At 43.8% G+C, this 21,613-nt stretch overlaps 2 protein-coding genes across 4 annotated transcripts in view; one reads left to right on the top strand and one right to left on the bottom strand.

Moving 5' to 3' along the window:
• Positions 1-3,351: 3,351 nt before the first annotated feature.
• Positions 3,352-17,387, bottom strand: PLEKHJ1 (pleckstrin homology domain containing J1). Of its 2 annotated transcripts, XM_044672019.1 has the most exons (6): positions 16,906-17,387; positions 14,763-14,830; positions 9,684-9,750; positions 5,627-5,717; positions 5,163-5,226; positions 3,352-4,505 (listed from the first exon to the last, which is right to left on the bottom strand). In XM_044672019.1, exons 1-6 carry the CDS (start codon positions 16,997-16,999, stop codon positions 4,446-4,448), a joined length of 444 nt encoding a protein of 147 aa, XP_044527954.1. In that variant the 5' UTR covers positions 17,000-17,387; the 3' UTR covers positions 3,352-4,445. The 2 variants fall into 2 exon arrangements, with proteins under 2 accessions (XP_044527954.1, XP_044527945.1); XM_044672010.1 differs by lacking the exons at positions 5,163-5,226; positions 5,627-5,717.
• Positions 17,388-17,524: 137 nt separating this feature from the next.
• Positions 17,525-21,613, top strand: part of SF3A2 (splicing factor 3a subunit 2) — a 26,474-nt gene continuing 22,385 nt past the window's right edge. For both annotated transcript variants that reach the window (XM_044658613.1, XM_044658612.1), the window contains exon 1: positions 17,525-17,646. The gene's annotated coding sequence lies outside the window, so the exon portion shown is untranslated. The remainder of the gene's footprint in view (positions 17,647-21,613) is intronic.

The raw sequence follows: 21,613 nt of genomic DNA, 5'->3' as shown, positions 1-21,613 counted from the left end.
GATAATTTTTTCCGGACCATATTTTCTCTGTTTGTTTTCATCTTCAGTTGTCTATCCCTCATTGGAAAGGCTCTGAGCTATTGGCTCTTGGATAACACCCACTTTTCATAAGTTGGTAGCTGCTGGAGATTTATAGCTTCAGCAGGCCTTGAACTAGGTCCTGGGGTTTTGAATACAGTTGTAGATGGGGACGGCCCCCTCAGAAGCTAGCAGACTGCCCTGAAAGACTCAGTCTAGTGTTGACTTCTTAATAGTGTCGATTGCCTGCAATCTACTTGATGATGGGAACATGTCACATTTGTAGGGTTGCCTCATTTTTTTCCCCTTTCTGCCCAATTCCCTGTAAGTTCTCAGGGGATGACTATTCCCCTCCAAAGACCTGGCATGTTTGGTTAGCCAGAAGCAGCGTAGGAACAGGGCAATTCTGGGCACCTCTCACTTGCTCTCTTGCACAGTTGGATTGCGGGTGGGAAACAGAATTGGGCTGACTCTTTAGGGAACTTAACATACTTGACTTGGGCTTCAGAGTAAAAGACCAGTTTCAAAGATGGTGCTATATATCAGCTCTTAAAAAAACAAAAACAACTTAATATTCAAGAGGGAAATTGTCTCCTCTCCTTCCTGTGAAGTTGGTGCTCTCCTTGCTCCAGGTGCTATGCTGTGGATAGATGAGCTAGGAATCATCCAATCCCTTTCTGCAAAAGTAGGCCCTTCCTTTCCCTCTTGGCTTCCTAGGTAAAGGAGCATATCTAAGTTCCAAGTTCTCAGCACTGATCTCCAAGGCCCCTTCCTTCCTCTTCCTGGTCCTTCCCTACCTCTCCTGGCTGGAAGCAATTAGGTGACATCTCTGCCTTCCTCCCCAGCAGTAGCTCCTATTCCTTGTACTCAGTTCCCCTGGGCTAGGCTCTCACCTGCTGAGGGAAGCAAGTATCTCTGGGAGTTGGCATTGCAGCACTAACGCAGGGAAAAGGGACACATTCAGTTAGTATGTGTTTATCTAAAAAGAGTTGTTGGAGAGTCCTTCTGTACTCTCAAACTGCACAGTCTTTTGAACAGTGGCTGGTTATCTTTCATAAACATGTTGGGGAAATTATTGTTTTGTGCCATTTTTGTTTCTACTTTCTACATTTAAAAAAGCCGTGTACACACACATGCACACACATATTGACTGGAGTATTGCCGTACAAGACATTACTCTGGCTACCAGAGCACATGCCCAAGATTAACCCGAACGATACTCTCAGTATATGGCACTTGTGAAACTCTTTAGGGATTGAAAAATAATTTCGCTCCTGTAAGGAAGAAAAAATGTGTGTGTCACTTTAAATGCTGATGAATAATTATAATGTATTATACATTATTAACCCTTCAGGTTGCCCTGTGACTCTAAGGTACACCTGTATGCTTCACTGAGATTAGCCTTTCATAAAGGTGCTTTTTAGGAGACAGTGGGGGAAGGGAGAAACATGAGATCTTCAGCTTATGAGAGTTAAAGGTTTGCATCCCTTTAGCCAATTGGTCAACTTTTGATTTTGTGAAAATTCTTTGGACTTTGTTCTTTCCAGATGGCTTTTAGGCATGGGATTCTGAGCTATTGGAGAGCAGAGGGTTCTTAAGGGAAATGAAGTAGGTTATGAAATTACTGTTGCTCAGGAATTGGTTTGTTAAACTTTTTAACAACTAAAACAATCCCTTCCCCGGAGTGGATTAAAAAAAAACAAACACACCCACCTCTTGCTTAGGACATGTGCTATGGGATGGTTCCTAGTCAATAGGAATTAGTTTATATGCTTTAGTCTATGAATTTGTGACTTATTTAAAATTCAAATTGTTTCCCTTAATTTATGTCAATACATTGTCATTCCGTTCATTTTTTAGTAGGAAATAGCTAATCCTGATCCTTTTCCCCTCTCATGCTTGTAATTAATTCTTCACAGTTCCGAAATTAAAATGTTTTCCCTTCTGTTGCTTTCAGTTCCTCATGTCTATCTTGATTTGTAATTGAAAAGATGCTTTTAAGTTTGCCTTTATATTAAGATCTGTATTTTAATTGTGTGTATCGCTGTGTTGCTTCCCTCTTCAGGCTGTTGGTTTAAGTATCCTTTCCTATGGGAAATCTGTAACATTCTTCATTTCCACCTCTAGATTCAAATAAAAAATATTTATTTTCACTTGTCTATGTTTTTAATGGGAACTTTTATTCAGTATTAAAGATGGATGATAGGAACGTGATGGTTCCATTTCTTATCATAGTCATCTATTAATATTATGTTTGTGCTGAGCCTTTCAGCTCCTCCCCCTCATATTTCTCTTGATGGGAAAACTAAAACACAGACAAATAATTAGAGTAGCTTAAAGTTGCTGGGTAGTCACTGCATCACACCCCTTCCCTAACACACACACACTCTCTCACAGTTCTCTCCCAATCCCCAATAAATCTGCTTTTAAAGATCAAATAGACATGTAGAAGGAAACCATAATTGTATCTTTTCACACTGTGCTCCTCTCAGAGCCTGTCACTGAGAAATTGAACCTGAGTGGTGGTGATATTTGCACCTCAGTTTCAAACACCTCTTAGAATCGGATGCAAAGCTAGAAGGGACCTCAGAGGCCACATTTAGCGTCATTTGGAGGGTGAGGCCTTCCAGTGCTGTGCTGCTCCCCAAGTCCAGGCCTTTATTATATCATGTCTTTGGATGACCTGGCACCACTTAAAAATAAATCCTAAAAGGGGACAGTTAGGTAGCTCAGTGGATTTGAGAGTCAGGCCTAGAGACGGGAGGTTCTGGGTTCAAATCATATACTTCTTAGCTGTGTGATCCTGGGCAAATCACAACCCACCATTGCCTAGCCCTTACTGCTCTTCTGCCTTGAAACCATTATTTAATACTCTAATAAAATAATTCAATACTGATTCCAAGACAGAAGGTAGTGTGTGTGTGTGTGTGTCCTAAAGATCTGGCAGCCCGCTGAAGCCATAAAAGCAGCCAACCTCCTGCCCTGGAAGAAATGGAAAGACTTCAAAGCAAGGGCAAGAGCAGGTCTAGCAGAGCTAGGACATGGGGGAGGTCACTCATGCTTCCAGCCCCTCATCCTGCCCTGCCCAAGACTCACACAGGCTCCCAGGTTACTTATTAAACATCACTTTTTTTGCAGGTTGGGTGGAAGACTTGCTAGAGTATCATGTTTAGCTCTGTTGGCTTAGACTATCTGCCTTCTCTCTGAGGAGGTGTGAAGAGGCCATTTGGATCATCTATGGTTTCTCTTATAGGGCTCTGGGAAAGGCCCCAGATGGCCACCTCCCTAGGGTCTTGCTATTTGTCCTCCCAAAAGAGAAGCCTCACAAAGGAATCTTGAAAAAAGAGCAACATTTATTTAAAACCCACAAGCCCCAACCTAGGACAGTACCTGGACAACTGCTTCCCTGGTGAAATGGTAGCAGAAATGAAAATGACAGCTTCATTCCAGCTGGATTATACCCCAAAGTAGTATTATCAACAATCACATGGGGTTTGGCCTCCCCCCCCCAAGGCCATTCACAGCATCATCTAGAATCATACATTCACGTGGTTGGGGAGATAGAAGTCCAGTCCCTGTGGCCAAAAGCATGTGGGCAGAGGCAGCATCCTCTGGCTCCAGGCCATCTTCAGGTAGGGGCACACTCTCGGGCCTGTGTGAGGCCTGAGGAGGACCAGGGCCAACACAAGCCTTGTTTACTTTGCTCAACCTGGCATCTTCTTCCAAGCTTTTGGCTATGTCAGAAATGAAGAATTCGGCTGCCCCAGTGGAGTTAGAGAAGGCTTGACCAAGCCCTGCCAGAAAGCCCTGAGGGAGGGATGGCCCCTGCATCTCCTGTCCTACCTTTTCCTCTTACTCCTCTGTCCCAACTGGCATGCAACCTCGGTTGAGACAATCTAGTTTGTCCTTTTACAGATAGGGAAAACAAGGTCCCAATGGGGAAATGACTTGTTCAAGGCCACACAATTGAGGCTCACTGCCTCTAGGGCCAGGGGATAAGAGGAAAGCACCAGGCTTACCCTAGAAAGGATGGAAGAGGCCTTAACAAAAATGAGGGCTTGAAGGACAGTTTCCATGGCTGCATGGAGCTCATGATAGCTCCCCACCCCCCCATCCCTGTCTTTACTCTCTTCTGCAGAGGAAACAAGGCCATGAAGGGCTTGTCAACACCCAATCTCTAGTCCATGCTTATTTTTTTCAATCCAAGAAGGAAAACTCTTAATTTTTATCCCCTTCCTCCTGGGCTCATTTTGTTGAGACAATCCACGTCGTCCATGAAGGGTTTCTGCTGTAGAAGGCCCAAGGCCATTCAATCCTTTCTTCTCCTTTTCCCCCCTTCCCTCTCCCACCCCCAATAATCACTGGAGAGAACACTGGCAGGCAGGAGACTGAGGAAGGCAGACTTTTCTTAGGAGAGATGCTCATGTCTAGTGAGGGTTCAGCTGGAACCTGGCCTCTTCGGAGATGCCGTACTGCTCCAGGGGGTCCTGGGACAGGGGAGAGAAAAGAGTCCTGAAGGAGCATCCCCAGAGTTCCATTCTACAGGCTCAACTATGAGGGAGAGAAGGGCCTCATTTTCCACCAATTAGTTCATCAGTCAGTACTAAGAGGTTCTTATTTCCACACTGAGCCTGGGGGTAGAGGGAAAGGGGTTAGAAATCTCACAGGGGCAGCTAGGTAGCTCAGGGTTGGAGACCAGAGGTCCTGGGTTCAAATTTCACCTCATACTTCACAGGTGTAATTCTGGGCAAGTCACTTAACCCCACTTGCCTGGCACTTACTGCTCTTCTGCCTTGGAACTGATACTTAGTATTTGGTAAAGTAAGGCTTAAAAAAAAGGGAAAGGAAAAGAAATATCACACTTGAAGTCCAAAATGAACTTTTAAAATAAGACACCGAGAAGCCAGGTGGGTTTGCCAGAACTGAGGCAAAGATGATTCTGACTGTCTCCAAGAGCACAGCCCCTTCCACAGGCCTTACTCAAGTCAGAAAGGGAAGGAGCTAAGCCTTTGTCCTTCATATTATCCCATCTCCACAACAGGGTTGTTTGGAGACGGTCTCAAACTCCTGAGCTCACAACTAGGATCCTGGTGTATCAAAAAACTAGATCTCAAGATGAGGAGGTCCTTTTCCGGAATATTCACCTTTCCTGTCATCTTCTGGATCTCATTTCTATAAAAGATGAGGCTTCTCCGCATAAACTCATAGCTGGGAAGTAAGAAGAGGCACAAAGAGGGTGACTCAGGGAGCCATTTCTACACAGAACACAATAAAACCCCCTAATGCTAGAAAAGGAAATGCTAATGTCCACATATCTTCATAAGCCAAAAAGGCATCCTTAATCAGCCAACATCTGGCAATGTGGGAAGGAAAGGTGCCCAAAGGCTGCCTGCCTGGCCTCCCCCCACACCCCCAGACTAGCCAGAACCACTGCCCCATTTTGTGTTCCCCTGCCCTCCCTCTTCTCTTTTCTCCCCTGCCTTTGGAATATTCTCTGCTCACTGGGGGTGCTTATTCCATACCACTCCATACCACTCACTAATGTAACAAAAGCATAGAAGTCTACTGAGAACTTTACACCAGCTCTCTGCTCATCCCCCAAACCCACCTCGCTCTCCTCAGGGCATCAATCCACTCCTGACATTGTTCTTCACTACTGCACTCAAAGTAGTACTTCCTGTCGGGCTCCTCAATGAAACCTGAGGGGCAAAGGAGAAGTCTTCTGAACGGGGACTATCCAACAGGCAATGGGATACCACACCAGGACAACCAGTAGGAGCTGGTGGCAGGAGGTTCCTTGAACCCCTTGTCAAACATGTCCTAGCTATTCCACTTTCATTCTCTTGCCTCCTTCCCAGTTTATGGACAAGAGTGTCTGCATTCTGTAGATTACCAGGGCCGTTTGAGTACTGGATTAGAATGGAGGAAGCTGTCTGAGACACAAGATACAGGTAGGATGAGAAACTAAATCTATCCAGACGAGGGAAGGTCTTTCTCCTTGAAAAGCAGCTGAAAAAAGCCATGTTCACCACCTAAATGGCAAGCTCAAATTTCAGGAAAGAGGAAGCAAAGAAAAGAATGGCAGTGTTAGCCTTGATTCCCATCTTTTTTTTTTTTTTTTAAATAAACCCTTACCAGACAATACTGTGTATTGGCTCCAAGCCAGAAGAGTGGTGAAAGTAGGCAATGGGGGTCAAGTGACTTGCCCAGGATCACACAGCTGGGAAGTGTCTGAGGCCAGATTTGAACCTAGGACCTCCCGTCTCTAGGCCTGGCTCTCCATCCACTGAGCTACCCAGCTGCCCCCTTGATTCTCATCTTTGAAGCACTAGTCATTGAAGTAGAGATGACCAGACATCTTAAAGAGTTCAGCATAGTTAAAAAGAAACATGCTGGGAGGCAGCTGGGTGGCTCAGTGGATTGAGAGCCAGGCCCAGAGACAAGAGGTCCTGGGTTCCAATGTGGCCTCAGACATTTCCTAGCTGTGTGACCCTGGGCAAGTCACTTAACCTCCATGGCCTAGCCCTTCTGCCCTTCTGCCTTAGAACCAATACACAGTACTGATTCTAAGATGGAAGGTAAGGGTTTAAAAAAAAAAAAAAAAAGGAGGCATGCTGGACATTTGAACTTATGCTCACTCCATTTGAGGGCAGTGGCTTGGAAAAAAAGTGAAGTTAGGGCAAGCCTGAGACTCTCAAAGGGAATTCAGCACAAGAGGGTCCTTACAGCATAGTTTGGTTAACTGGTAAAAAAGAGAGAAAGGGAAAAGGGACTTAAAAGCAAATGTGGGTAAACAAGGAACTTGTTTTCTTCAGTGACAAATATCAGAGAATTAAGAGAGGAAACGGGAACAGCAACACAGTCCTGTAAACGTATGCAAAATATAACAAAAATGACCTTTTTGAATGCTCTTCCCCGACAGAGAAAGAACTATTGAAGATGGAATGTAGATGAAAGTATACAATTTATCACTTGTTTATTTGTTTTATGTTTTGGGGGTTTGGCTTTATAGTATTATTCACTTACAAAAATGAACAATATGGAATTATATTTTGAGTAATACATGTATATCCCAGATTGAATTGTTTGCCAGCTCCAGGAGGGGGATGGAGGGAGACAATTTGGATCATATGACTTTGGAAAACTTATATGGAAATCTGTTATTATGTGTAAATAAATTTTTAAAAAGGACCTTTTTAAGTCATGATAGAGACAAAAATATTAAAGAAGGAATAGGATTCTTGATGGAGACCTGACCTTCCCTGGGATATTCACCTTTCTCATCATCTTCTGAACCCTGATTGTCATAGCTTAGAAAATAAAATAAAATAGCACGGTTTTCAGAAAGTAGATACTTAAAACAATGTGATGAACTAGAATTTAGTCCTTGACAAAATTCTAGAATTCCTCATTATAAGAATAATTTGTAGGACAGGGGAAAATAGTTATTCCCTAGGAGACAACATAGTAGGCTCAGCAAGGACAAACCATTCCACTCCAACCTCATTTCCATTTTTGAAAGAAAAAGAACCAGATCACTGTGGCACAGTAACAGCAGTGTTGTAATGATGATCAGCTGTGAAAGACTTGGCTAATTGATACCGTGAACCAAGACAATTCCCAAGGGCTCAGGATAACACAACGCTACCCACCTCTGAGGAAAGAGAGGAAAATGATTAATTGAGTGCAAACTGAAATCCAAACGTTTCGCTTTATTTTTCTTGGCTTTTAAAAAATGATATAGCTAATATGTTTTGCATGATTTCACATGTATAACTGATATAATTTTGCTTGCCTTCTCTGGGAGAGGGAAAGGCTGGGTGAGAATTTGGAACTCAAAATTTAAAAAGAATGCTAAAAATAAATAATAAATTAGAAAAAATAAAAGAAATGTTTACTAGACCAGTAGATCAGAGTAATGCTGTAGTCGTAGTTAACAAGATAAAATTTAATAAGCAAGAATGACCTACAAGGAGATTGAAAAAAAATCAGTTCCAAAAGCATAGGATAGGGGAAGTGAACTTAGACAACATGTTGTTCTTGTGAAAAAAGTCCTAAGACTTTTAGTGAACTCCAGGAGTCAGCAGTGTGATGTGCTGTTACTGATCAAACAGCTGAATAAATAGAAATCTTGTGTACCCACTTTGGGATCCAACAGTTTTCTCTAGGCTGTGGCTTCTGCTCTTGTCATGAGCACAATGGCCAATTTGGAGCTTCATTTATCAGGAAGACTACTGGGACTAGATGATTCAAGTGCCACTAAAGGAACTGAGGAGGGGAAGACTTCGAGGAAGTGTGGTAGCTGTTTTAAAATATTTCCTGGGCTATCACGAGAAAAGACTTGCTATTTGGATTCAGAGAACAGAATAAGAACAAGAGGAGACAGATTTTGGTTCAACCTAAATAAAAACCTGTTCACCTATTTAATATGGAATGGGCTTGCTAAGAGGGCAAGTGAACTCCCTGTTACTGATGGTATTTCAATCTGGATAGATGCTGGAGTAGATGACCTCTGAGGGTCCTTCCAACTCTGAGATTCCATGCCTAAATTCATCTCCCAGAGTGAAGTTCTTTACTGTAAGAGAGGTATCCTGAAAAAAAAAATAAAAAAGCAATACTGGGCCAAAGGAGGGTTCAATAGGTAGAATTTTCAGCTGTCTTGGGAGTGGTCTTGAGATCAGAGGATTCAGAGCTGGAAGAGACCTTGGAGATGGGCTAGTCCAGTCCCCTCATCCCAGGGGCACCAGAGAAGGGGAAATGATTTGCCCAAGGTTATATATGCAGCCATGATTTTTGAAGCGTGGTTAAATCAGGTGTTTTTTCCACTACACCACATGCTTTAGGAGGTGTTTCCTGGCCACTGCACACCCCTCCCCAAATGCACAAAGGTGGCCTTGCAGTCTTGCTGTGTCAGGCTAGCTTTGTGTATGGTAGCCCATCGTCTCCTATAAAGGGATAAAATCTGTCTGTAGAGAAAAGGCATTACTGCTAAATGGAAGGAAGGCCTACTTTCCCTCTGATAATAGGTTCTGAGGGAATGGGTGAGTTCCTATAAGGTTTAAGCCAAGGGAGCAAGAGGAGATCCCCAGGTATGTGCACCAGCTGCAGTAGGCCAAGGCCAGGAGCTCAGGCTGACCTTGAGAAGAGGGAGGGCCCTGGGTGCGGCAGCACTCTATTACAAAGGGCACTTGTTTCTCAGGAGGACTGGGAGGAGCCAGGCCGGAGCCTCTGCTATCCCAAGGTCAAGCCACCCAGGCAGAGCAGCCTGGGATAAGTATGAGGAGGGGTTGGAGACTCCCAGGGAAAAGAAGAAAATGCCATGCATTCTAGGGGCAGGGTCCATAGGCCATCCACTTTCTCAGAAGCCAGAACAGAGGCAATTTCTGAGGTTGGGATCATGCTGGGGAGAGGGGTAGTTCATAGAGCAGACTGAGGCTTAAGTAGTTCAGTTCCTCTTCCCCTTCCAGGCAGCTGGGGGACCCCAGAAAGGACAACAGGAAATAAAGGACCGTGTATGAGTCTTCCCCAACCCTGCTCTAGGAACCCTCCTAGGCCCTCGTTCCACAATCACAGATTGTGGAGTTAAAAGGGCAGGCCCCATCTTTCCCCACATTTCCCCCGTCCCCCCAACCTTTCCATTCTTCTGAGGTCTAACCAAGACTCACTGATAGAGAAGCCACTTGGCTCTTCCTTGGCAATCCGGCAATGTTCTAGAAGCAGGGCTCCAATGGGCTGGCAAGATAGAACAACAGAAAAAGTTTTGAGACCACTAAAGTAAGCACTTTTGGCTTAGGACCCAGAAATTGGGAGGAAGAACAAGGAGCAGTTTTCTGTGTAAAGTGCTTCCAGATTTTTCCTAGCCTTTGTCTTTATAGATCCTCAGATGTCAACAGATCTCACCTAACTCCACTCATTTGAGACAGGGAAGCTGAGACTGACAGCAAAAAACAGGTTTTCCAATTCTTTGCTTTTTTTTTTTTTAATCGCTTAGCTTTCACCTTAGAATCATACAAGTATTCATTTCCAAGGCAGAAGAGTGGTAAGGGGTAGGCAATGTAAGTAACTTACTCAGGGTCACATAGCTAGGAAGTATCTGAGGCCACATTTGAACCCAGGACCTCCCATCCCCAAGACTGGATCCCTAATCACTGAGATACCTGGCTGCCCTAATTCCCTGCTTTTTATTCAGACTGGTTTGTCTCTTATTTGACAGATAAAGACATTGAGACTCAGGGAGAGAGCTATCTGTTGAAGGGTGTTCTAGGAAACAGTGAAAGGACCCAGGGCTACTACCTTACATCATTAACACAAGTTTACAGTATTGGATCAGGGTCCCCTCAATGGTGGCAACCACTGTCCCAGTTTATATCACCCAGTGTGACCTACGCCCCCAGGGCAGCCATTGGGTCTGCCCAGCTTTGTGCAAATTGAAAAGCTTCAGACTAAGGTTATTAACTACAGAATACACACAGGCCTGGCTTCTACCTTCAAGGGACCCACCAAGAAAGGAAGCAAACAGAGGAGGAGATATTCCAAGAAGGAAGGAATAAGCTGGATGGGTGGTGTCAGCAAATAGGGTTATGTGCTCCTCCCCTTCTCCTGGAACTTTTTAGAGGTCAAGGGGACCTTCAAAGTCCTCTAGCCCAACCTCATTTTTCAGAAGAGGAAATTCATTTTGGTAAAAATACATTTTTGAGTAAAAGGTCCCTCAGCTGACAAGTAACAAGAGTCAGGATTCAAAGGAAAGCCTTCTGACAATCTAGTCTGTCTTTTTTTACACCATGACATTCAGCACCCAGCATCTACTAAGTGCATAAACTTGTCAACTAGTGATTGACTTGGGCTTCTTCTACCACGCCCAATCCCCCAGAGTCAAGAAACCTGTCTTCTCCTGTGACCTACAGCCACCACTAAGGAAGGAGAAAAGGGAGCCCAGAGGTCAAACTGGATGGATTCATGTGAGTCTTCAATGATGCAGGGATGCATTAGACACAAAAAAGGAAATCATGGAGCTTGGTGGGGAGAAAGCAGTGACCTGGGAGCTAGACAGCCTGGGTTTAAATGCCAGAACTGTCAGTACCTTGTTCTGAGACCTTGGGCAAATCTCTTTTCTTTTCTTGGCCAATTTTTCCATCTTTAAAGTCTCTCCAGGTCTGAAATTTTCTAGTTGGTGTTTCCAGGAAATGCTTAAAAAAATATGCCCACCTGTCATCATGACAGAAATAGAATTCTACTCATAAATCACCACCTGCCATGGCTGCCCTTTTGGGGGACTCTTGGAGATGCTGCTGGTGTACCTTAGGAAAGAGGGCTTGATTCTGGGTGAGAAGACTTGGCTTGGGTCCCAAGTCACCAATGGCTCACTCTGTGGCCATGATTCAATTCCTACAGCAAGGTTCTATTATTTCCTCCTCTGTCAAAAGAGAACAGTATTTGTACTGATCTCCTCACAGGTCTGTTGTGGGGAAAGACAGTCTGTAAACTGCCCCATGGCTAGGAAGATAAGGTAGTGTTGCCACAATGCTGCACTGTCTGCAGGATGCAGACCCAGGTTCAAATCCTGCCTCTGCCACATCAGATGACCCTCGTCATCAAGGGGAAATCACCTGACTGTGCTGGGCCTCTTTCTCCTCAACAATGATGGGGTTGGACTGAGTAGCCTCTTCTGAAGCCCCTCTCAGCTCTAAACCCTGAGTGCAAGGTACAGAGGCATGTAGAAATGAGTAGACAATCCCTGACCTTGAAGAACCTGGGACACTACATTTCAACCTTATTTCTTCTAAGAAAATAAACCATTTATTCAGGAAGGGGGTGGCTCAGAACAAGCCTGAAGGCAGAGTGAAGAATACTGGGTCTTGGACTTAAGAGATTCCAGCTGGACTCTGATCTTGTCCAAGTGATTGGGAGCTGGTCACTGACCCTCTCTAGCTCCAGCTGCCTCATCAGTAATATCAGGGATTTGGAATAGAAAACTTCTTGGTCATCTTCCAGGTCCATAGTTCTTTCTACCATACAGTGCTGCCTGGGGTTACTCCAGGTGCACCATCTGGAACAGACCCCTAGGAATCTTAACCCCTTGCTAGGAATGACCTTATCTAGGACACACAAGGGCCCAGCCCGATTTGGAGTATATGTGGTTCAAACACTTCCAACAGGAAATCTTATGTGTACATTAAGAACTCACTGATAAGACTGGAAAGAGCAGTTTTATTTGAGCAATAAGATCAGAAGCCAGATTAATAGGGAGTAAGGAGGAGAAGAGAAGAGAGGAAGCAGAAGTACTGAGAGGGCAACTTTTTCAAAGAGTTTGAGAAAGAATGGAAAATGGGTGTACATTTATAGCATTTGAGTTAAAAATCCAGCCCCAGTGACAAGTTTCCAGGGGTCCTTTACTTTCAGGAATATTTTCACTGTGTACCCTGGGGGATTTTTCCCTACTCTCTGAAACTATCTTGAAGGGGCTTGCTTGGATAGTAGCAAAGAACATATAAAGCAAGGGATCTGAATCTTTTTTTGTTACTGTTTTTATCTTTGGTAGTCTGATAAAGCCTTTGGAGCCCTTTGCAAATGATGCTTTTAGTTGCATAAAATAAAAAACACAGAAAAACAAAGAAAACCAGTTACATATAAAACCCAAAGCACATATCCAAGTTCACAAACTCTAGATTAAGAACCCTTGATTATTTCTTGTCCCATCCTATGATTTAAGGTAAAGAGTAACAAAAGCTTTTCCAAACCTTTCTTCCCTCCTGCCTTCTACCCCTTTTCCTTCTCTCTCCTTAGTGGAGGTCTTCACCGCTGACTGTACTTTATGTACTTTGAGCTCCTGCTCTCACTTTTTTATCTCAAAACCCTTGGCCATTATCTCCCATGTTCTTCCTCTTTTCCCTTGATCTTTAACAAAGAGGTGACTATTCTCCTTACCAGGGCTGACCTTTCTACATATGTCTTTGCTCCCATCCCCTCCAGTCTTCTTCTCAATCATCCCTTCCTCAAATTTTCAAACTCTCCATATCAAATAGTTCCTTCCTAATTCCCTTCAAACAAGGCCAAGTTTCTCTTATCTTTAAAAAATGTTCACTACACCCTACACCCCCTCAAGCTATTATCCTTTGTCTTCCCTTTCTTTCTCAAACTCTTTGCAAAAGTTGTCTACTCAGTACCTCTACTTCCTGTCCTCCTTTCTCCCCTATTAATCAGGCTTTTGACCTCATTGCTCAAATAAAATGGCTCTCCCAATCTTATAAATGAGTTCTTAATTACCAAATCAATAGTCAAAAATCTGTAAACAAATTAAAAAGCCAAATAAGATGGACTTTTCTCAATCCTCATCTTTCTTGACCTATCTGTTGGATGGGACCCTGCTGACCAGACACTACTCTCTTCTTACTTGCCTTCTCCCAGTCTGCCCACTCCTCCTTTGTCTCCTTGGCTTGGCTCATCATCTGTGTCATGCCTTCTAATTGTGTAGGTGTGTAGTTCCCCCCATCAGATGGTTCAATTATCATATCTCTGCAGGTGACTCCCACATCTATACATCTAGCCCATTTAGTCTCTCCCAAGCTTTCATCATACATCACAAATTAACTGATGAATGGACATTTCAAACAGGAAGTGCTAGAGACAGTTTCAACTCAATGGGTCTAACGCTGAACTCATTATCCTTCTCCTTGAACCAGGGGAAAACTCTGGAGTCTGTGAACCTTTGAAATATTTTGATAATAGTATTTTAATAATGTTGGTTTCTTTTGCAATCTTGTTTTTTTTTTTTTTACACATTTAAAAGCATTACTCTGAGGAGAAATCAGTAACACCAAAAAGGTCAACAGTTCCCTGTCCCACCCCCTGCCCTCTTTCTAAATTTCTCTATTTTCAGCCTCTTGTGATTTAGCCAAATTACTCTTTTTTCTATTCCTTGCCTTTTCCTTCTCCTTCTCCATGCCTTTGTACTTTGCACAGCCCCCCATGGCTAGGAATGCTTGTGATCATAAGAAGAAGCTCAAACCTCAACGTTTGTATGAAGTCCTTCCTGATCTCCCCCAATGACAGGGCCTTCCCTCCAAAACTACTCAGCACTTGACATCTTGACACATTTTTCTAGTTATTCACTTCTATCTTCTCCTCAGAATGTGATCAGCTCATTCCTTTGTTTTCCTTGTTTGTCCCAGATCAGTTCTGGCTGGGTGATTTGGCTGGTGGTTCTAACTGTGCCATCACTGGCCTGTGACACTTAAACCCTGTCATATAACTTCTGAGGACATGAAATAAGATGAGTACAGAAAGATCCTGCTTAGTGCAGTGGAAAAAGCCTTGATTCTGGGACCATGTTCTAGCTCCACCACTGTCTTCCCTAGATGACCTCAGGAAAGCCACACTTTGTTGCCTCATTTTCCTCATCTATAAAATGAGGGGTCTACCAGTAGTGTCAAACTCATTTAGAATTGGGTAGGTACCTAAAGATCCATTTGTGTTACATGATGGCTTAGAAAACCACATGGTAACATTATGTATGTTCTAGTGTATTTTTACTTATTTTGTTCAATATTTCCCAATTATATTTTAATCTGGTTGAGGCCCCACTAAGGAGTAATGTGGTCCAAGCACTTGACACCCTGAATCAGACTATATTATTACTAAGGTTTCTTCCAGATCAAAATGTTCGAGGTACAAAGGTTCTCCCTGCTTAGAAACTCCATGGTGTTGGAAGGGATTCTACCAAGATCCTCAAGGGGCAGCTCTCCTACCTCTGCTTCATCTGTCCGGAAATAAAAGAGGAAATTCACCACCAGCTTCACAAGCCTCCGTTTCACCACTGAGGGAAAAGATAAAGATGAATAAAGAAGTTGGGCACTATCAAGAAATCCCAAAGAGCCTAGAGCACAAGTGAGATCAGGCTTCTTCCCTTTGTCTTCCCACCCTTTCCTCAGGCTCCCCCCACCCAAATAACAATGCCCTTTAGAATGTCCCTAACTTTTAAATTTTGGGAAAATCTCACAGCCTTGTTGAGAGCAGAGTCTGACCCAATTTAAAGAGACACATTGACAGAACAGGAAAGTAAAATAGCAGAAAATACAATCTCCTGTCCTCCTAAATCCTTCTCTCATTCCAAAGAGGGAAATATGGTTCTCTGTACCAGCTACACAAAGTACGACAGAACAGTTATTTTAGGGGTTGACTTGATTCTTTTCTAGTCATCTACTGGTTCCTGAGTACCTCTCTGTGGCCCTACCAGCAATGCCACACTCCAAACCATGGCCAAATTCCTTCTAGAAAGAGGAGCCCTATTGTAGTGTTAAGATGGAACCTGGATTATCTGAAAAGATATGAAGGCAGGCCTGGAGTGGAATGGGGTGGCCCTTGTTCCCCAGTGGGGAAAGAAGGGTCAAGAAGCTTTGGGAATAGGGTGGAGGGTTCTCTTTGGAAAGGTGAAAGGGGAGAGTCTTAAAGAGAGGCTAGACAGGCAGGTTCTCTATGAAAAAACAGTTGAGGCAGAGGGCCTGGGGAAACCTTTTGGGAGGTTATATTGTAAGATTCTGTCTAGGAGCTGCTGAACTTGAACATGGAAACCTGCCCTATGGGGCTATTAATTTTATAATTTTTTGCTTGGGAGGTATGGTAGTGGTGCTGGTAAGGTCAGTTAAGGCACAATTATCTTTTCCCTCCCCAAGAGTCTATATTCCATTTTTACAGCTTCATTAGTAGTTTGACAAGAAGGGTTAGATCAAGGTGGAGATTTCTCTTTGGGAAGATGGGAACTTAGAATGCTATATATGAGTTGAGATAACTTTCCTGAATTCAGAAGGAAAAGGAGGTTGGATCTAATAATAATAAATTCCTGGATAAGAAAGTCAGATTAACAAGATCAATGACTTAGAGCAGGAAGAAATCTTGGACTGTAGCTCCTATAATGCCATAGTGTTATAGATGAGGGAACTAAAAGGTTAAGTAACTTGCCCAGGGGCTCACAGTATCAATCAGTATCTGAATCAGGGTTCTGGGGAATACATGGAAACACATGTAAGTTGTAACAGGAGCAGAGGAGGGCCTGGGGTGGTGTGGGGGTTGAGAAGCTGTATATATGGAAGGGGATCCTGGTGGGAGAGAACGATGCTGGGATGTTGAAGGGGACTAACTATGTAAGGGGGGATAACCTCATGTTTGAGGATATACATGGAGGTGAGGGGGGTGTTGGGGGCAGGGCCTTGGAAGAATGTACATAGGGGTGACCCTGAGGTCTTAGTTTGGGAAGCTGACTCTAAAAGCCCAGTAAGTTGTGTACCTAGATATGCTGGGGGAGAGTCAGGTGGGTGTGCTCAATGGGGGTTAAGAGGGAGACGAGCTGAGACTGGGCAGCTGGAAACACAGAAATGACCCCGGAGGTGGTAGTATTATGGAATTGGGCAGTGTGGCTCACTCTGGTAGCCTGGAAGGCTCTCTATATGGGAGTAATCTTAGGGGAGTAAGGGAGGGTGACTCAGTCGGGAGTCAAACAAGGAGGACTTAATGAAGGGGGCTGAGCCTAGTGGCCTGGGAGGCTTCTGTACACAGGAAGGGGGGTGTCAGTGGGGGTAGAGGGGTTCTGGCAGGCCGGGCTCGGCTCAATCAATGAGGGCTGAGACGGGTGGCTCTGAACAGTGTGGCGACACTGGGGGAATTTTAAGGGGAGGTTGTCAGTGGGGTGGGGGGGCCTCTGGCAGGTGGGGCTGAATGGGGGTCAGGGGTTAGCCCAGTTGAGATGGATTAAGGCTGGTGGCCTTGGGAGGCTATGTACACAGGGGAGACCCTGGGAGTTCCTCCTGAGAGCACAGAGGGACAGTCCCAGGGAAGCTGGAACCATTGCCTCCAGGGCGCCCTCCTGTCTCGGTTCCACCACCCCTCAGCTCTCACCGCTGCCCTTCTTGGGAACCCGCATCCCGATCTCCGCCGCCTTCTCCGCCGGCTGCCGGGACAACGCCTGGAGCTCCTTCTCGTTGAACCTCATCTCAGTGGCGAAGGGAGGGCGAGAGGCCTCTCGGCCACGGGCTCTAGTGCTCCGGGCTCAGAACTCCGAGCTCCGCCAGCCAGTCAGTCAGTCCTGGCCGGGCCGCTCCCCACTCCGCCCCTCCTTCCCTCCACCTCTGCTTTGTTCGTGTTCGTCGAAAGGGACCCAATAAAGTTTCCCAGCAGAGCCTGAGCCCGCGATGCACAATAAAGTTTTGTTGATGGATGAGTTGCGTGCGCCTCCCCTATTCACGTTTGTTTCTTCCTTGATTTCTAGAGTCCAGGACGTATGGGAATTCCGGGTGGGAAGAATTAGACACCAACTGCCGCTCCGTTCGCACGTTCTAGGGAAGGGAGGAGCAGGGAACATAGACGCTTCGGGATAAGGGGCGCGAGACCTCCCTGCAGTGCATGAACAAAGTAGCCAATAAAGTTTGTGACGACTCAGCGTGGCGCGTGCGCAGATCGAAGCTGCCGCCGAGGGGCGCATGCGTGGAGAATTGAATCGTCGATCTGGCAGCAGAGAGATAACGGCGGAGGGTCTCGTGGCGCTAATCCTGTGCGCTAGCCCTTGAGCGGACCCTGGGATTTCTTTGAGCAGGCTGTTGAGGAGACGGGAGTGGACGCTTTGAGGCACTGGGGCTCAAGGTGAGAAAGAGGAGTATGCTCAGCTCGGGAGTGAGGGATGGAGAAGGCAGCCGCGAGGCCTAAGGCCCGAGTTGCGTTGCTTTGGGGTCTGATATCGAGTCCGAGGTGGGGGTGGGGTGAGGGACGGGAACGCGCCCTCATTAGATGGCGCGCGCGGAGGGGGCGGGGGCGAGCTCGAGCGGGCTTGAATTGGTGCAGAGAGGGGCGTGCCCAGAGGCTCTCTGCCTGGAGATGGTAAAGGGGGTTGCAACCTGGTAAAGATCTCTAGTGAGTCCAAGAGCTTGGACTGGTCGGGTGGGAAGCGGTGGGCTCCCCAATTACCTCTGTTATTAGTGGACCACCCTAGATTCTAACTTGAATTTGCTTTGTAAGCATTTTGCATTTAAAATTCATTTTTCGAGTCACCCCTGTAAGATGTGAGTTCCTTGAGGGCAAGTACTATTTAACTTTTACCTTTGTCCTCAGCACCTTGCACATAGAAAAAGCTTAATACTTAGTGAATTTCACGTCCCTTCCCTACCTTACCAAGTTGATTTCCCAGTAGCTTTTTTTTCTCCTTTTTCTTATTGACTTCTTTGTATTATTTAACAAACTTTCTTCTCCAGATTTCTATCACCCTACTCAGTCTGGACCCATTTATTAATATGGAAAGGCAGTGTGTCATGGAAGATACAGAACTTATTGCAAAATCAGGGGGAACCTGTCTGACTGTTTCTCAGTCCCCTTTTTTGGACCTTTTTCGGATCATGATCCTCTAATCCTGTATGTCTCCAAGGGCTGTGCTGGGCCTTCTTCTTTTCTTTTGTATTATTTCATCAGCTGCCAGGTGTTCAATTTTCTTCTGTATAAAGATGACTTAGATCTGCTTATCTTATCCTCTTTTCTGTTTCTAAGCCAGGATCTCTAACTTATCTATTGGACATTTCAAACTGGATGTCCTCAGACATCTTAAACTCAGTATGCCAAAACTTAACTCATCATCTTTCCCCTAAAACCTTTATTCTTTCTCTACTTCCCTAATACTATCAAGCACACTACTGTCTTTTCCTGTCACTCAGGCTTGCAGCCTCGGTAGTATTCTAGACTCTTCACTTTCACACCCCCTTCCTCCATGTAATCTGTGACCAAGACCTGTCAGTTTGAACTTTGTGACATCTCGTATAAAACCCTTTCACTCCATTGACCCTGTTACCACTTGGTCTAAGCTGTCATCATCTCATGACTGGGCTATTACTATAGTCTCTGAAATCTTCCAATCTCTTGCCTCAAGTTTCACCCTGATCTGATCCATCCTCCAGTAAGCAGATGAGATAGTCTTCCTAAATTGGGTTTGACCATGGCATTCCCCTATTCAATAAATTCCAGTGGCTTCCTATCACCTCCAAGATCGACTCTAGAAGCCTCTTTCATAGAACCTCCATTACCTGACCACCTTCTACCTTGATAGTCTCCTTATACTTTACTCACTCACCCTCACTTTATCTTCTAGTGACACTGACCACCTTGTTGGTCCTCAAATGAGATAACCCTTCTTCCAACTCAGGGCATTTTCTCTGGCTGTCTCCCAAACCTAGATTGTTCCTTCACTCCTCTGCATCTTGGCTTCCTTTAAGTCACAGCTAAAATTCCACTTTCTGCTAAAGGCTTTTCCTCATTCCCTATAATACTTTCCCTTTGTAGATTTTCTCAGATTTATTCCATATATCTTGTCTCTCCATTAGATTGTGAACTTCTTGAGAAGCAGAACTCCTGGTGTTTTTTTTTTTACCTCAACACTTAGCACAGTGCCTGGCACATAGTTGGAACTTGATTAACACTTATTGACTGACTTATTTCTTGGAATCATTTTCATTCAGGATTCAGCTCAAGTACCTCCTTTTCCTACATGAAACCTTTCCTAATTCCTTTCTGTGCCTAGTGCCCTCCCCTATCAATGTTATCTTGTCTTTATATCATTCTTCATATATTTATGTATGTATATGTTGCCTCCCCATAGATTATGAATTGTTTCCATTGTCTTTGTATGGTAGCACCTACCTCATTGCTTAACACATATATAGTAGCTACGTATTAAACATTTGTAGATTCTTTAATCTACAAGATTAAAGACTGTAGATCCAGTTCTTTTGGCTTACCACCTACATGAAAACGTCCCAGATAACACACTGATCTCATTCTCTTGGAACTCTTACTAGCAGCCATATTATGCTTCTCTGGTATATTCTCCTAAGGTCTTTGGAGTCCTGACCCCAAGTCAGGTGACTTATGTTTTGTTACTATACCAAGCCGCTGTCTTAGTTTAGTGTTAAGTGGCAGCATTGTGATAGTCATGGTAGAAATGTGATTTTTCACACAGAATCTCATTTGAAAGGGACCTCAGGGCTGACCATGCCATTCCTCTGTAAACTACCTTTGATTAAAGACTTCAGGGAAGCAGAGAACTACCTCCTAAGGCACTTGACTCTTCTTTGAGATAGCTCTAATACATTCTAAGCCAGACTCTTGTCTTGCAATTTCCATTCACTGCTCCCAGTTCTGTCCTCTGGGACCAAACAGAATGAATGTTCCTTAAATTTCCTTTTTTTCTGAGTTAAATGTCCTTATATTTTCCAACCAATTCTTTTAGGCCCTTCACCACTTTTGATTCTCTTCTCTATCAAATTTGGCGTTTAAGGGATCATCAATAACTTTGGAAAAAGCAGAAGGGAAAATAAAGTAGGACAAGTGATTTTATCATAGGATCATCAAACCAGAAGGACTTTAAAAGGTCTGACCATGCCTTTCCTCAGTAAACTCCCATGGCTCCTTGTTATCTTGAAGTTAAAATATAAACTCCTCATATGGACCTTTCTGGATCTTTTGTCGATCTTCATTTATTTATTTGTTTATCTCTTTATTTTGATTTATTATATTTATTTGTCTTATTATATTATTATATATAATGACATTATATACTTTGTTATATTATTCCCCTTCCTGTACTCTTAAGACATGCCCACTGGAATTTTTTAGTATACTTCATATATAACATTTCTTCTCAATTCTTGGAATATGTGCCCTTGTGCATTACCACTTTTTCGAATTCTAAGTTTCCTTCAAAGCTCTGCTCAAGCGTTAACCTTCTATGATGCCTTTTCTGATTTTCCTTCCCAGCTGCTAGTGTCCTCCATATGAAAAATTACCTTGTATTTGTGTTTTTTTGTTGTTGTTTTTTTAATGTGGAGAGACAGTGTGTCATGGAAGATAGAGAACTTCAAAATCTAGAAGACCTGATTTTAAGCTTCTACTACATACTTAACTTCTCTACTACATACTACATACTTCTACTACATACTTCTCAGACTCTACATTGGTAGAGAATACATATTCTTTCCTGGTGGAAATCATAGCTCCAGTATAAAGAAATGTGATAGATGTATCTGTGTGTTTGCACGCATGCATATCTGTGTATATGTACATGTGTATTTTGTATGTATTTGGCACATATGTGTTTTCCCTGTCAAAATGTGAGCTCTTGGAGGACAAGAACTATTTCTTTTTCTTTGTAGTTCCAGTATCTAGCTTGGCACATATTAGGTGCTTAATACATACCTGTTGCCTGCTTGACTGGTATCTTTGTAAACTTTAAAGCACTACAGAAATATTAGTCATTTTATATGGGATGTCCCAAAATCTTAGTGCAGATGAAAGCTTCAGTAGTTTATAACTGCATTTAGACTTTTTTAGGAAAGCCTATATTTGGTATATACAGTATTTTAAGATTTTTTTTTAAAACACATTTAAGACTAACCCTTTATTTTATTGCTCATGATTTGGTTTGGACACTGAGAACTTTTTATATTGTCACCACATGGTCCTTGAAGTCAGTGGACATCTTTCTTTCTTTCTTTCTTTCTTTCTTTCTTTCTTTCTTTCTTTCTTTCTTTCTTTCTTTCTTTCTTTCTTTCTTTCTTTCCCTCCCTCCCTC

Source organism: Gracilinanus agilis, chromosome 1 (genome assembly GCF_016433145.1).
Source record: "Gracilinanus agilis isolate LMUSP501 chromosome 1, AgileGrace, whole genome shotgun sequence".
Classification (NCBI taxonomy): domain Eukaryota; kingdom Metazoa; phylum Chordata; class Mammalia; order Didelphimorphia; family Didelphidae; genus Gracilinanus; species Gracilinanus agilis.
The sequence above is the reverse complement of the archived record's forward strand: the minus strand, read 5'-3'. Positions and strand labels throughout refer to the sequence as shown.

Bases quoted from the DNA above. Each gene is read 5' to 3' on its own strand.
- PLEKHJ1 (XM_044672010.1), bottom strand. From the start codon at position 16,999: ATGAGGTTCAACGAGAAGGAGCTCCAGGCGTTGTCCCGGCAGCCGGCG. The intron at 14,831-16,905 runs GTGAGAGCTGAG...CTTTTCCCTCAG, and splicing joins GGTTCCCAAGAAGGGCAGCG to TGGTGAAACGGAGGCTTGTG. The intron at 4,506-9,683 runs GTGAGTCTTGGT...CCCCTGTCCCAG, and splicing joins GCCAAGTGGCTTCTCTATCA to GACCCCCTGGAGCAGTACGG.